Source organism: Lygodium microphyllum, chromosome 9 (assembly GCF_053477565.2).
Source record: "Lygodium microphyllum isolate KBCC chromosome 9, Lygodium_microphyllum_v1.1.10, whole genome shotgun sequence".
NCBI classification, from domain to species: domain Eukaryota; kingdom Viridiplantae; phylum Streptophyta; class Polypodiopsida; order Schizaeales; family Lygodiaceae; genus Lygodium; species Lygodium microphyllum.
Window position 1 is genome coordinate 97,838,468 of NC_141143.1, and position 15,735 is coordinate 97,854,202.

Below are 15,735 nucleotides of genomic sequence, written 5' to 3' on the forward strand. Positions count from 1 at the left end.
ACCCGGAGGCTTCCTTGCTGCGTTTTGGGATTCATTCGAAGTATGATACACTCTTCAACTCATTACCCCTGTCCTAATCCTCAAGATACATGAGTTTGTGATATAGTATTCACTCTCTAGATAGTGCGTTTGCTGAATGAGCATTGTATATCCAGTAATTATTCATTTCATTATTATCTGACATCTGTGTTCATTGTCTCTGAGTTATCCTAACCCTAATTGTGTTTTGTGTTATCGGTTTGTGCTTTGTTGTTCGATTGGTATTGTATTTTTGTGTTTAGAGCATCTTGTCACAAACTCCAATTGTATCACCAAAAGAAATGGGCAGCAGCCCTTCAAACACGTTATTTGCAGCTTGATATGTATCAAAACCAGCAAGGGATAATTCTGAATTTTCATAAGAAATCACATCCCTATTGAAAAAGACTTTCTTGGAACTAGGATCATATAGTCTATATCCTTTGCTCTCATTGCTGTACCCTAGGAAAATGCATTTGACAGCCTTGTTGTCCAATTTTTTCTTAGTACTTTGGGAATATGAGCATACACAATACACCCAAAGGTATGAAAGTGGCTAACTGAAGGTTTCCAGTTGTTCCAAGCCTCAAAAAGCTTAACATTTTTTAATGCCTTTGTATGACACCTGTTCAAAACCTAATTTGTACACATAATTGCCTCCATCCAAAAGCCATTTGGCAAACTCTTAGCTTTCAGTATACATCTGGCCATCTCCATGAGTGACTGATTCTTCCTTTCTGCAATGCCATTTTGGTGTGGAGTATATGTAGTAGTATATTGATAGACAATGCCTTTCTGCTTAAAAAAATTATTTAGCAAGGAAGACATGTATTCCCCTCCCTCCCCAGTCGGAACGGAGAGTCTTAATTTTTTAGCCAGATTGATTATCATCAAGTGCAACAAAAGCCCAAAAATGCATCATATACCTTTGACTTTTTCATCCATAGGTCCACATATATCCAAATGCATAATCTGTAATCTTTTTAAGACTATTGCCTTAAAAGCAATATCACGAGGAAATGAGAATTGATGTATTTTTTCCAAAATGCATCCCTCACAAATATGCTCAAGAGGTGTCTCCAAAAGAGGTAAGCCATCTAGCATATGAGTATATTGCATAAGCATCAAACTTCAATAGTTGACATGCCCCATGCAAGCATGCCATAACTCTCCTTGTAACATAGTAGAAGCAAGAGTAGATGCTAAATAGAGTGAGTGATCAATCGAATAAGCATTTAACTCATAGAGTTTATGACATAATGTGCCAGTCAAAGCCAAAGTCAAGAATTCTTTATCCCTGACCATGCATTTGTCATCATCAAATGTGATATGCATACCACACTTTGCTAAAGAAGAAATGGACAACAAACTCTTTCTTATCCTTGGCACATATAATGCATCCTGTAATAAGCGGAGAGTAGAGCCATCAATGGCTTTCAAGACAATCTCCCCAACACCTCTAACAGGGTAAGATGCATTGTTGGCACATTGCACAGACTTGCTAACAAGAGTTGCACTAACAAAGAAAAACAAGTCCTTGTCGGATGTAATGTGCTTAGAAGCACCACTATCAAAGAACCAAGTGCTAGCATCCTTAGTAGAGCTAAATGCTCTATCAGCCCAAGAAGAATCATAATTGCAAGTGTAAAAACAATAGTCATGGCCCATAATAAAAAACGTGGACTCTGTAGCAGTGGAAGGTGCATCAGAAACATACATCCGTGACTCCTACTCCTTGGCAATACACTTCTTACATTCCGTGTTGTAATGACTTGTTTTCTTCAATAGTGACACTTGCCCTTCTTGGCTTGCGTGTCCCTTGTTTCTTGTTGCTCAGTAAAGTACTTGAACTTCTAGAACTCTGTGGAGCAGTTTTAGACTGGCTGCCCTTGCCTTCTGTCTTGCCATAAAAGCTTTTTCAAAGGCTATAACATCCACCCCAGTGTTGTTTCTTGTTTGCTCTTCTTCTAGGAGTAAACTAACTGACTGAAGAATGGTAAGTGGCTATGGAGAAATTCTCATGGTAAGATTTAAGGTCGTGTGAAAGGCCAAATAAGAGGGTGGCAAAGAATTTAGAGTAGTAGAGATCATTTGTGCATCATAATAATACTCATCTACATTCATTAATTGCTCATGCAAGTCTTGAAGTTGTTAAGATGATCCTACACGTCATCACTTTCATCCATCTTCACGTTCTCAAGCTCTTTTTTCAAGAAAGAGATGCGTGTCTCATTTTTTCTAGCAAGCATCTGCTCGAGTGTGAGCCATGCTTCTCGTGAAGAAGTTGCAAACTGTATATGCGAGATTGTAGACCTCTAAATTGCCAATGCAATCAGTGACAATGCTTGAGCATCTTGTGTGTCCCAAGCCTTTTGTGTTGCTGATCTTTGGGGAAGTGGCTGAGCTGGAGCGGGCCTTTGACCATGTCCTCCTGTGGGAGGTGTTGCAAGAGCCACAACTCTAGGATGGGAGACTTCCTCACTACTAATATAATCCCAAAGATTTTTTGCAATTAGCACATTCTTCATCATAAAAGACTATAGAGAATAATTATTGCTGTCCAATTTATCCTCCTTGGATACATATGTGAATACATCATTCTGCCCCTAATTGGCCATGGTAAATCTCACACTTTCAAATAACACAAAAGCAAGAGCCAAAGCTGGAACAACCTGGAAATCTGAATATTTCCAGAAATTATAGCATGCACCATGCTGTGATTCAGATTTTTAAGTTAAAAGAAATGGAAAAATGCCTTCTTTACCTCTAATGTTGGCTGTGACAGCTGTCAGGCCTGGTGGAGCTGCTGAGGCAAACATGTTTAGATGGTGGTGCTGGAGGTGGCGAGTGTGCAGGCACTATAGCTGGCGGGCCTGCAGGCAAAGCAGTTACAGGTGACTTCCACGTTGGCGCAGCTGGCGACCAGGGCGGTTGCTACAGGTGGTTCTGGATGGCACCAACAACTAGTGGCGACAGTTGGTGGACAAGGCAGCTGGTGGTGCAGGACTGGAGGCAGAATTGGTGGCGGGAGCAGCAATGGCTGGTGGTGCTGCAGGTCTGAATTGCCAGCAGGTGATTGGCGGGGTGATGCCGGCCTGGTGGTGATGAGTGAAGCTGGAGCTGACCGAGATCTCCAAGTGGTTGAGATGGACAGTGTGAGCTTGTAGCTCTAATACCAAATGTGAGGGATGGAGATGGAAGCTCTTAGCTGAGAGTACACAGTTGACAGTAGAGAGTGAGTGAGAGTGAAGTCATAGCACGACTCCCAATGTAATTACCAAGACTGTAATGAAAGTACAAAGTACAACCCTTAAACCTTAGGGTTGTTAATGTTCGTTCACACTCGAAAGGTGTAAAACATGATAAGTGATTGAACTGTGTAACATAAGCACATAAAATAGAAGATAATGTAATTGGGGGGAAAAACCTTTCATAAGGAAAGTAAAAAGTGCCCAATGTCCTACTGTGGATCACCGACACTTGTGTATGAGCATAGGTGTGAGTCAAACCAACAACATGTGCTCCCCATGGCTCTCTCTCCTGCTAGTAACATCCCATACCATCTATTTAGGAGTGGAATAGACATGGACCATCATAATCCCATGAGCTTCTAGTTGTTTTGTGCATGTTATCATGTCATGTGGTGGAGAGCTCTAACACCAATAAAATCTTCACATAGATCTCCAACCTGCAAACATGACATTGTACAAGCTGTAAATGCATAGAAAGCACATAAAGAGATGCACATCCAATAGCCTTAGAGTCAAATGGGCTCACCCTTAAGCCTTGGACCAGCAGCAAATTGGGCAGCTCCTATTCCAGGGGCTGATGTCCCATGCCATGTGGACACACCATCCTTGTGTATGGGTGGAGTACACTAGGGTCTAGATTCCAAGAGCGCATAACACTAGATGACAGGCCATAAACCTTGAGTTCTATTTGTAGAACTCATTACTGCCCTCGTGGGCTAGGATGCGTTCACACTACAAGAAACTTCAATTGTCCTAACTTTTAGGATATACTCATACATATTGGCCAAAAAGTTCTGACTGTTGTAATTTTCAGGATATGTTCATACATAGTGACCAAAAATTCAGTGGTCAATGGCAAATGCTGCAGGCACCCTTTTAAGATGTCGAAGGATGTAACATTGTGGGAGAGCATTGGTGTAGATTTTGTTCTTATCTTCCTAGGATAGAGATTGGGATTGATGGCATCTAGACTATTATATATAGGTCCAATAAATAGACTCATTTGATACTTGTGAGGAAAAGAATAATTGTAGTGCATATGTTTAGGTTATTCATGGTGAACATCTTCAAGTATCATGGCATGCCTTCATTTGTTGTAGTAGTGGGATCCCAAGATCATGGATGAGAGTTATTTTGGAGAGCACTATTAGATAATATGTATATGAGTTGAACTCCATCAATCTAGACTATCATATATGGGTTCACTAAGCAGACTTTCATACCTGCAAGCAAAAGGATAATTGTAGAGCACATTTTGAAGTCATTGATGGTAAACATCTTCAAGTGTCGTGGAATGCCTTCATCTATTGTAGTAATCAGGATGCATGTATGATGAATTGTTTTGGACAGCATTGTTAGAGAATATAAATACAACTTCAAAGTTTTCGTCATCTTTTCATCCACAATGGATGAACAATCAGAAACTGCAAATCCAGAAGTTCTGCATCTTCTTAGCTGCTATGTGGTTGGTTATAAGCAAAAATGGGAATACTTGCTCCATTGGTTGGCAAGACACCTTTTGAGATTGTGGAGTGCATAAGATCTTAAGAGGCTGATATGGTTGTTGAGAATGTGGAAAAAGCTTATAAGGTCAAGTTACCACTCTATAAAACTCAAGAAAAGCAGAAAGGAGGTGCAAATCATCACATCGGTCTTTGCTATTGAGTTGGGTGACTGGGTGCTTGCTCTTGACAATTGAGAAGGTAAGGCTCAAAAATGAGGGGTAAATGGTGCTTGTATCCTTGCTCATATATTATTGGCCTTTTCAACTCTTGGAAAAGATCAATGATGTGGGCTTATAGGCTGAAAGTACTTAATTGTTGGGAATTTCAGAATGCTATTCATGTGAGTTTGGTTACAATGAGGTGTGTAATGAGGACCCACCAGCCTTGTCCAATCTATCACCCCTTGGGGGCTTGTGTGGGGGCAAGGCTACTAGATCACTCAGGAGTTGCTCCTCTTATAAGGGCGCCATCAAATGTCTAATCATACTCTTGATGACCAGTCCCTTGACATGCACCTCTATATCAAAAATAAAGAAATTCAGATTGATTTATAAGTAACAAACGTTCAAATGATGAGGAGGTCTTGAACCATTGCACTTAGATCTTGTCATTTCTACGGGCTCCCTTTAAAGAAGTAATGAAATACCTTTGCTTATCAATGCAGTCTATGGCAATCAAGATCCAATGGGAACTGAAAATAGTCATGAAAATAATTTAGTAAAAACATGTATTTTGAAAAGCTCAGTCCTCTTGTGCCTCAAAATGCAATACGTTTTCTAGCATATGAGTGGTGGTTTCAAGCTTATTGATTGCACAGGACAGCAGCTCAAGCTTAGAGTAGTAGTGGAATGTTTTTCTATCAAATAAACAATGTCCATGCTAATGCGTTCCTTCTGCAGGGGTCAAGATCTCCAAGATTGGTCTATTTCTGGAAGAGTATGGCAAGGCCTTATAAACAGCATTAATAACAGTGCTGATATCATTCATAGCTACACAAAGGATTCTGCAAATTCACAGTCAAAAATGGCACTTGCAAGCTGGTGGCAGTGCCGTTCCAAGCTTGTCACATCAGAGACTGCAAAATATTTGAAGATGCTATTAGCCTGCAATAGTGACAACACATCCATTGAGTATGATGAGATGGAACGCTTGCTGGGAAGTTCAGGACCTTTATTGTGTGCACTTGAAAATCTTTTGTTGTCTGTCTTGGGTTTGCTTCAGTCAACATGTGAATTGGTAGAAACAGTTTCTCAGAGTTCAGAAGATGTAAGTGCATCACCCGCTTCTGCTGTGTTTCTAGAAGATGAGTCAAACCAAGAAAAATCCATGAGCATTGCAATTTTAGATGCTGACTTTGACACTGCCAAAGAAACTGTTGGTGGTGGGATTCTTGGAGAGTCTGCATGCTCTACAAATACAAAGGCATATTTGAATAATGAACAGCAGTGGAAATTGAACTGCGTGACCATTATTGGAGCGTTTGCTCAGCATTTTCCAGAGAAAACATGTACTGCCTTGCTAAATTTACTAAAGGTTGAGAAAGATGTGAAGGCAAGTCTCTGCACATCTGGCATATTTTGTCAAAATATGTTGCTAGCAATAGGAATGTATGTCAGCTGTTTACTTCTTAGCATTGGAGAGAACTGACATTATCAATTATATAATGGACAAGTTTCAGGTGCATAAGCAAATTTTATTAACTGCTTGCAAATCTGTGAACCAGTCTTTTCAGAATCACATCATCTCATTGGTGAGATTCCATTGATTTGGCTATATTTGAAGGCTGACGTTTGAAAGTTACTGATAAATAGGTCATTATACAGTTCACTATAAGACAGGCCTGACAATCGTTATCAAAGGTGTCTGTTAATCTTGGTTGCACATTTGATGGTGCTTACAGGTAGATGCCATGTCCAGTCTCCTACAATCAAGTCAAGATGTTGAAGCAGATGGTCTGTTTGTCCTTACAGCAGTTGATAAATTGATGGAAAGTGTAGTTGAATCAAAGACCATTGCAGAATCTGACAGTTCATACAAGCTCGGAGATGAAGCTAAACAGAGCCTTTCTGAACAGGTAAAACCAGAACTAAAAGCATTGAATTCAATCTGTCTTTATGATGACTGTTGTTCTTTGAAAAATGACGCCAGTTTGAGCATTGAAAACATTATCTAGGAAAGCTGTTTATTATGAGCAAAGAAGTACTACAATAATGAATGATTGGTTGGCTGTGTGATGACTGAGGAGGTTTTTTTATCTTTTTTGGTGGTGGGTGATCTAATAAATTGCAACTTTGTTTATAACTGCATTTATATGAGCTTGAGATATTTAATCTTCATCAATTGTCCAATTTGGTTGCTCTGTATTAAATAATTGGTTTATGTATTACATTGTAAGTCAAGAGTCAAAATGCGTAGGGTTGCACCATGATGATACTGTGACATTTTCCTTTATACCAGAGACACTTACTATGACTGTTCTGCACATCCAGTTTGCAGAACTCTTATGTCTTCTTTTGGTGAACATCAAGGTGTCAGGGCCATGAGTACATATCAAGTGTTGTTTCTTTGTTTATCAGGGGACTAGAAAATAGCTGAAAATATTTAGTTGGATGCAATACTGATAGTTTGCTAGTTGTGCAGGTCTTAAAGCAGCTGGCAGATTTGCTTGTTGGGGTCACTGAAAAGGCCTTTACATTTTGGCATTCACGCAGGAGATTTGCAGAAGCTGTCACAAAGCTGGTTTCATTAGATCCTTCTTCAGCAAATGTAATCATGTTTTGAGTCTCAAACATTCTTGTTACATCATACTTCTAGTTTGAGTTTTGCAAGGAAGTATTCTGATTGAGCCCACCTCTTATTTTGCTTGCCAGGTCTTGATAGATAAGTACTTAGGCTTGCTACATGATGGAGATTACAGGGTGAGATGGAGTCTGTCTAAAAATGTGAGCATCCTCTTCCAAGCTTGGACTGGTCATGAGGAGCTGTTTCAAGATATCTGGTGAGGTTTCTCATCTAAACTGTTGTGTCATTTCTAGTTTTTCTCACTGTTGTGCATGCCAGGCGGCAAATCCAAATCTCTCTCTGATTACCTGTCTCTTGATTCTTTTATTCACATACATCTCAATCTTGTCTTCAAATAATATTTGGATGTTAGCTTTATGTAGTTAGCCTTGACATTTGCTCGACAGTGTCAATTTCGGGTTGCAGTTGGTTATGGCTACCAAGGAACGAGTAGTTACTGCAGCTGAAGTTTCATTGAGCACCAGAAGGGACCGATGCCTTGCAGAGACTGCAGTGATGACACTGGGGGAGCTTGCTGCTGCTAGCAGAGATGTTGAAGTCGAGGTAAGTTGTGAAATCAAGGAGATCTTCTGTACAAATATATCACCAGATATATTTGTTTTTACAAGGTGCTTGTGTGTGGGTGTGGCGTCTCCTTGGGTTCCCTCCCTCAAATTTGTGATGTATTTTGAATTCTGTTGCCTGTGGAGGTGGTGGATATATCAGATGTTCACTGCAAGACTCATTTTTTGATATTTCCATTTTGTATTCACTGAATGCCTCGTATGTTACAGAAGTCACTTTTTTTGGGGGGGCGGGGGGTCAGCTATTTCACATACACACCCCCACCAACCCCCCAAAAAAAAGTTTAGTTAAAGGTAACAGTTACAATGTACCCAAAAAAGTAGAACTAATACAGCCCCAACTGGCCAGGTTATAGGGTAGTTAGAATATTCACAATAAGCTCAAAGGAAAATTAATTGTGAGAGGGATGGTACTTAAAAAGTAAGAGCATAATTATGCTCCACCACTTAATGGCCTCTACTTCAACCAAAAGGAGACATGTTTATTGGGGATGTGCATTCTTTGGATAATCTAGCCAGGCAGCTTGATTAAATAGGACAGACAATCATACTGCTCTGAAATCTTATTCTTCTAGACATGTTGGTGTTGCAGGCTGTTTTTATGATCTGTGGAAACGCTGCAATAATGCCTTCTCTCAGGTTGGATTGGCATAGTACATTTTGATTGTATGCATTAAAGAGTTTCCATGCCATTCCCAGAAAAGAGATTATGCATGCTATTGTTGCTCTCTGCAGGATGTGGGCACGTAGTGTGCTAGAGAGACTAGCAAGGAGGCTGAACTATCCAAATCGGTGGAAGGTGCAACTTTGTTATTGCTATTTAGGTTACATGTGAGTAGGTTGCATACATGAATTTGACATGTTCGAGCTGTGACTTGCAGTATCTGGGTCATCTTCTAGGATCTATCCTTATATTGTGGGTCAAGGTTGGCTTGCCACTCCCAGCGCTTGTTGAGGTACAGTTTGACAGTACTCAAATTTTCTGTTTTGTATAGCTGTTGCAAAAACTTTTTGATTCTATATTAAGCTTATGTTAATATAGTCCGATTTGCCAATAAAAATGGCGAATGCCTTTTGGTAGCATGTTTGGACATCAAAACTAGTGAGAGATACTTGAATGCATTGACATGTCAACTGCTTTTAAATGCTTGATGTGTGAGATTTTGATTGACTGCAGATAAGGGAACTACTTGTTTGCAAGTCAGAACCTGTTGAATTCTTAACGTATTGCTGCTCCATGGTGCTACCCTCCTTATTTCTGTTTGATTGCGACAACGAAATGACTTGGCTGGCAAATGTAAATTGCTAAATCTTACATCTCCATAGATAGTTTAACTTCCAAAGATTGACTATTTACTGGAGGCACAAGATTTGTTTGATCTTCCAAACGTTCAATGAGATAAAAGAAATAAAATTGTCAATTGTATTTTCTTCTGTTGGACTTTGCACATCAACATATGGTGCTAAGAAATCTAGCTATATTCTTCCAGGTCATGTCTAAGCCAGTACCTGCGCTGGTTAAAGAGCATTTTGCAGAAATTTTTGCTGCCTTTCTCCCCATGTATTGTAATGGTAGTGATGTTGAAAAAGAAAAGGCTGTGAACATACTTCAAGGGAAGATGTTGGCAATAGCTCACTTATCAGAAGACGAGAGGGACCAACTCATAAAGAAGAACATGGTACCATTCTAATTCCTGTTGCTTCGGCAAGTTACTAATTTATGTCTTTGGGTGCATACTTGCTTCTAGTATTTGCACGTATATCCAAAAGTACTTTACATTTTGGTGCAGGTCTCAATAGTCAATTGTATTCTTCAATCATGCTCTTCCGCAAAAAACCCTCAGTTTCCATTATTCTCTCAAGAAGCTGTCATAACTGCTGTGCAGATGGTGGTAGATGGCTTTTGTGAAAGGTAAAGCTCTTGTTTTATTAGAACATTTTTCAAAGACACTTTTGGTTCATGTGTTGCTTGCTGCGCAGATTGTCTGTGTTTCGTAAACTTGAGGATATTTTCATGTGCCAGTGAGACAACAAAATCTGGAGATGGCGATGATTCTGAAGGAGTTGAGGATAGGATGCAAGTTTTCAGACCAGACCGTGTGTTCATGGTACATTGCCATCTAAAACTACTCCTAGTATGTTAGGAAACCATCTTTAGGGGGAAATGTTGTTGGTGCAGACTTGTATGACTGTGCATGTCATTGACTCAATTTGTGATAGTTCCTATAAGGACAATTATAGACATGTTGTTTTTCCCTTTACAGTTTATACTCCAGATTCATCTTCAAATCAACTCTGCTTTCAATGCAAGGCACCGACGCTTAAAATTGGCTGGGTTATCATGCCTCATCGATGTCATTAAACATAGGGTTGCAGTGCCGCTTACATGCCGGTATGTTCACTTTTCACTCTTGGTATAAAAAGTAACTTATTTCACACAAAAACACAGTATTTTGTGTCTATTGTGGACATAGTTAAAGGTCTTATCTGTTTGGCTCTTTATGACTTGAAAAGGGGGAAGTGTCTTCCAGTAAACAACTTCCATTTGGAGATCAAACCTTGCATGTATTAAAATAAAAAAGGAAGGAAGTATGTTTCTAGTCAAAGACAGCAGAAGTAAAGACTGATCTTGCAGGAGCATTTTTCTAAAGACCAAGATATAATTGTGTTCTAGTCAAACACATGAAAAAATATAAGATTAACCTTCCAGCGCCCTTCAGGATGTAGGAATTATGTATCGCTGTCTGTGACCTTTACTATCATAGGATAGCCTATTGGTCCACAGTGAAAATGAAGTTAGAAGGAAATCTGTTTGACATTAGTACTAAGTGTCCTTTGGACATAAAGGATACCACCTGCTAAAGTCTCCTGATCCTCAATGAATGAAGCACAATCTCCACAAAACCTGGAAGCACTTGCTGCCCCGAATGACTAGCAGCAATAATTCTGAATTTGCCCTTTGATTCTGAGCACCTGGGGAATCAAATTTAGTCTCGAACGTTCACATGCAAATAACCTTTGCTGTAGATGACTAAATGCCTTGAGATCTGTTGCAAACTCTCTGTTTTATAGCAGCAAGGCTTCATGCATCCTTGCATTATTTGTGCATGTGTCCTGAGACAGCCATGCAAACCTTAATTTGTGCTGAAATCAGGTCTGTAACAGCAGATTTGAGAGCTGAGATTCTTGAACTGATGTAGAAGAAGACATGAGCAGTAGATGAGAGAGAGATCTTAAATCTTGAGCTGAAAAGGAGTAGTGACAGCGGTCTTCAGCAGCTAGAAACCTCCTGGATCACGTCACCACAATAGCCGATGCGCCCAGAATGTTGTTGCCTAAAGCTGGGATGCACTTGAATCAGGTCCTGCAGTAACTTGCTAATTGGCTGCTGTGGAAACCCTTATTGCAGCAGTTGCATTGCTGAGAATATCCTCTCTCAACTGTCCAACAGCCCCAAACTGCCTAGGACAAGCTCCCCCAGCCTTGCATTGCATGTTCTCTCCTTGTCTGCCAAGTGGCAAACCTGCCCATGCATAACTGAGCCTCCAGAAATGAATTTCCAGAAAATAATATGCTCGGTGGTACTCAAGGATTGGCCATTTCCTAGTCTCAATTTTAAATTCCTAAGCCCTATGAACTTGAAAGCGTTGAATCTTTCATTAACCTTGTCCAAAACAATTAGTGTTTTAATTCTCTAACACCCATGACACCAAAAGCCATTCCCAAGGGCAAGTTAATGCCTTTGGCCAAGATCTGACATCATGCACTCCCTTATTCCTATCCAGCAGCACATCTGCCAATGTTCCCCACTGCCTGAGCTAGGGTTTACCTGTCACTGTCATAGTTTTTATCAGATGCTTATGATTCAGTTGCAGATGTCCGAAAAATGTATGATATGAGGAGTATGAAATGGTAGTTTAGACATGACCAACTTTTAGGGGAAAACATGGGCAGATAAAAGCAAAAAACATGACGATGTCAGCCAAAAGGCTGTTTCCTGGTGGGGAGCACAAAAAAACATAGCGATTTCAGCAAGAAAGGTGTTGCCTTATTGTTGCCTACCTTCTCTCTGCCCCAGATCGTGGAGAAACAACTTCTTGGACCGTGCATGTGGTCTACTCAGCCTTCAGCCTTGACAGGACTGCACCAAAGTTAAAAGGCAAAACAAGAGAGGGTTTTGATTCGAATGACTCAAAAGGGTTGTACGAACTTGACGGAGGGCCTAGCCGAGATGATGAAGATGGATCACCAGTCGTCCCAAATGTCATATTGCCTCCATGATTAGAAACGTGACCAGTCTCACCAACCGGTCCGGAAGGAGTAGCAAAATTGGAAGAAGAGACATCTTTTGGTCCATACTTGTTGTGTAGATACTCCTCAAACTCCTCCTCAATGAGGTTAATGAAATCTGGAATATCTGGCATGGGTGTAGACATAGAGGGTGATGGTGAGGGTGAATGTGGAGTGTTATCTTCCTCATTGAGTCCATAATGCCTCTTTAGGGTCTCCAGTGATGGAGAAGCTTGATAAGACATCATGGGGTCACGAGAAGAAGGTGTTTGTGACATTGTGATTTGCTTATGAGTCGTATTGTGTGCCTTATGCAAAGACTAGATTCCACAGTATTCGCAGGATCCTCTTTATAAGAGCACCAACTCCGATACTATGTGAAGAAGATTGTGGAGTCACTGCTAGGGTTTGCAATGAGGAAACACAGAGTGAATGACCACAACAGAAGGACAAGGGGACAAATACAGACACACAAAGCAAAACTCAAATCCTTAATGCAAAACTCAAAACTCAAACATAGAAACTAAAACACAAACAGAAGAAGGGAGAGAAAGAACACAACTCTGAAGTAAACGAATGCTGTAAATGAATGTAAGAGTGTACAGTGTGCCCAAGGGCAAAGTAGTGTGTCGGAGAGTGACGTCCATCGGAGATGGATCCCAAGTCTGTGACCACCAATTGGATTGTAGGAAGAAGAGGATGCTGTAAACGTAAGTGTCAGCTGATGCTGAACACCTAAACGCAAGCAGAGGGAGTGTGAAAGAGGGATGGAGACAGCCAAAGGTTGTAAATGCAGCCAATGAGGAGCTGCCTGATAAAGAGAAGCTGCCACCTGGTGAGGAGAGGCTATCACAAGGTGTGGAAGGCCGATGCAAAGCTGTGTATGTAGTTGCCAAGATGTTGCAGCCCCAAACGCAAGTAGAAGAGGGTCAGAAACTATTGCCAATGCTGATGGAGGAGCACTAGATGAAGAGGAAAGTGTGGCAGCAGTTGATGGGGCTGGACAGCCACATGTGTGGGGGTTGATGGCTGAAATTTGCACCCAAGGGTGAGAAACCTGCACAAAAAGGGATGAGGTTGAATGGGGGCAGCTCGCGAGTTACTCGCCAGTTCACCATATGCGTCCACGAAGGGGGTGATATACATGGTCCCCTGGTACAGGGGCTTTACTATGGAGTCGTTTGCACTCCACAACAGGTTTCTTCAGTACCCGGTCACCCTTCTTTTTATCGGCCTAGCTATTGAGTATCGCCTGTTGGTGGAAGACTTTGGACGGCTCTTCGGCACTATCCTTCCCGCGTCCTTCGTGGATGCAATGACAGCTGCAGGTGGACGCTGATGGCTTCATACGAGTCCAGAGACTACAGAGAGGTAGACGGCCGCCGGGGGGGGGGAGGGGGGCGCAACCAGTGTCTCACACCCAGCCTCGGCAGTAGGGAGTAGGTGGGCGTGCGACGCCCCCTCAGCAGAGCACTCCACAGCCCCCCCTTACCCGCCCCACCCGGCAGGATTGCAACCCCCCTCATCCGCCACCCGTGCCACAGACTACCTCTGTCGAGTCCGCACAGCCCCCACATCCACCTCCCTCCACATCTCATGCACCCCCCCCCCCCCCCCCCCCCCCCCCCCCCCCCCCAATGTACTTCCATGCATCCCACCATCCCTCGATCATCCTCCCCCCCACCACCCCCCGTACCGAGCACCCCCCCCGATCCGCATCTGGTTCAGGCAATCCCCCCCAGACCCACCTCCTTTCCTCCCACAGCAGGTGATGAGCCACACATGCCTACATTCTCTCCGCACCAGCAGTCCTCCCCCTCCCATACAACCACTAGCTCATCCACCTTTACCGCCCTTCACACTTTCCCGAGACAGGCACGCATGTTGCCACAGGAGATCTTCCGTTGTGGCCCATGGTCCTACTTGTGAGTTGCGGAGCGCGGAGAGTTTCCACTATCTCTAGAGGTGGGGATCTTCGTGGTTCATAAGTCAAGGAGGGGCAAGGTCCATCTACTAGCACCACTGAATGGACCAAACTACGCCTTTTTTCTTCAGTCCTCTCACTGAGGGGAGTGGACGATGACGACAGACAGAGGAAGAGTTGAATAGTCAGGTGGCAGACCATACCTCCCAGTGGATTGGGAGAAGGACTAGCATTGTTTGCACAGCAGTGGCCTGGTTGCATGATGGATATTAATTGGTGGGTCGGTAACGAGGTCCCTCACCAGAGCATTATCTTTCGACCCCCTCCACAGTAAAGGGCTCCGAGGGATGTGATCGAGTGGCCCTTGGCACAAGCGGCCCGTTTCTACCAGTGCACAGAGTTTGGACTCTCAGCATGGCTGATAGATGCATTGATAGTACCACCTGGAACTTCTATCACCGCTATGGTCCGACCGAGAGCCACCATGGGGGAGTGGAGTTCGCCGTCTAGACCGGTGGCAAAGCATACCTGCATGCCTCATAGCTCCTCCTCTTCATCAGCAGCCTCCACACCGAACAGATGTCTGTTCGAGCAGTCACAGGTTTCCCCATGAGCTTACAACTTGCATCCCGGAATGTGAATAGCGTCCACTACAATGGGGCACGGGGTTCCACGAAATAGATTGTTCGGCAGGAGTTGCAGCCTACCCTTGTCGGACGGATTGACATCTTACTTCTACAGGAGCACAAGCTCACCCCCACCCAGGCCCAGCAGGTAGGGAAGCTACTCCCAGGTAGCTCGCACACTTACTAGGAGCATGCCATAGGTGCCCACGGTAGGAGTGGAGGCGTGTGCACCTCTATTGATCCGAGTCTTACCGCTTGTGTATGAGACCACAGGACGGTAGTGGCAGGGAGGGTGGTGCTATGGATCAAATTGGATATTGGGGACTCGTGCCTTGGAGTCCTTAATATCTATGCCCCTACGGAGGTTAGGGCACGCAGTAAGTTCTGGGTGGAGATCGCGGAAGGACTCCCAGAGGTGGACTCTTGAATTGTTGGAGGAGACTTCAACAACCTGGAGGCTTTGGAGGACCACCAAGGCAGAGAGAGAAACTACGAGGTGATGGCCGGGGAGGAGCAAGAGGCATGGGAGGCCTTTCTACTGGCAGTAGGAGCACGCGATGCTTGGAGAGACCCTTCCTTCCACATGAGGGAGAGGTTGCTGGACTTCTCTTGGGGATACAGACGGCTAGGTGAAGTCCTGCTGGAGCGGTTGGACAGGTTTTATGTGGCAGAGTGGGAAGGCTCTTGGAGAGGCCAGATTGGGCAGTTGGTGGGCACCACGTTGTCGGGATCATTGCCCGGTTCTCCTGACACTAG

General features: G+C 43.0%; 1 protein-coding gene across 6 annotated transcripts in view; it reads left to right on the plus strand.

Moving 5' to 3' along the window:
• Positions 1-15,735, plus strand: part of ATM (Serine/Threonine-kinase ATM-like protein) — a 207,918-nt gene that overhangs the window by 44,605 nt on the left and 147,578 nt on the right. For all 6 annotated transcript variants that reach the window (XR_015691873.1, XR_015691872.1, XR_015691874.1 and 3 more), the window contains exons 21-34: positions 5,674-6,325; positions 6,453-6,524; positions 6,675-6,848; positions 7,415-7,540; positions 7,645-7,772; positions 7,963-8,119; positions 8,732-8,778; positions 8,875-8,938; positions 9,021-9,095; positions 9,317-9,436; positions 9,630-9,818; positions 9,930-10,051; positions 10,163-10,247; positions 10,404-10,531. Coding sequence is in view for 3 of the 6 variants with exons in the window: in XM_087684863.1 (XP_087540989.1) it covers positions 5,674-6,325; positions 6,453-6,524; positions 6,675-6,848; positions 7,415-7,540; positions 7,645-7,772; positions 7,963-8,119; positions 8,732-8,778; positions 8,875-8,938; positions 9,021-9,095; positions 9,317-9,436; positions 9,630-9,818; positions 9,930-10,051; positions 10,163-10,247; positions 10,404-10,531 (2,139 nt within the window). In the remaining 3 variants the exon portion in view is untranslated. The remainder of the gene's footprint in view (positions 1-5,673; positions 6,326-6,452; positions 6,525-6,674; positions 6,849-7,414; positions 7,541-7,644; positions 7,773-7,962; positions 8,120-8,731; positions 8,779-8,874; positions 8,939-9,020; positions 9,096-9,316; positions 9,437-9,629; positions 9,819-9,929; positions 10,052-10,162; positions 10,248-10,403; positions 10,532-15,735) is intronic.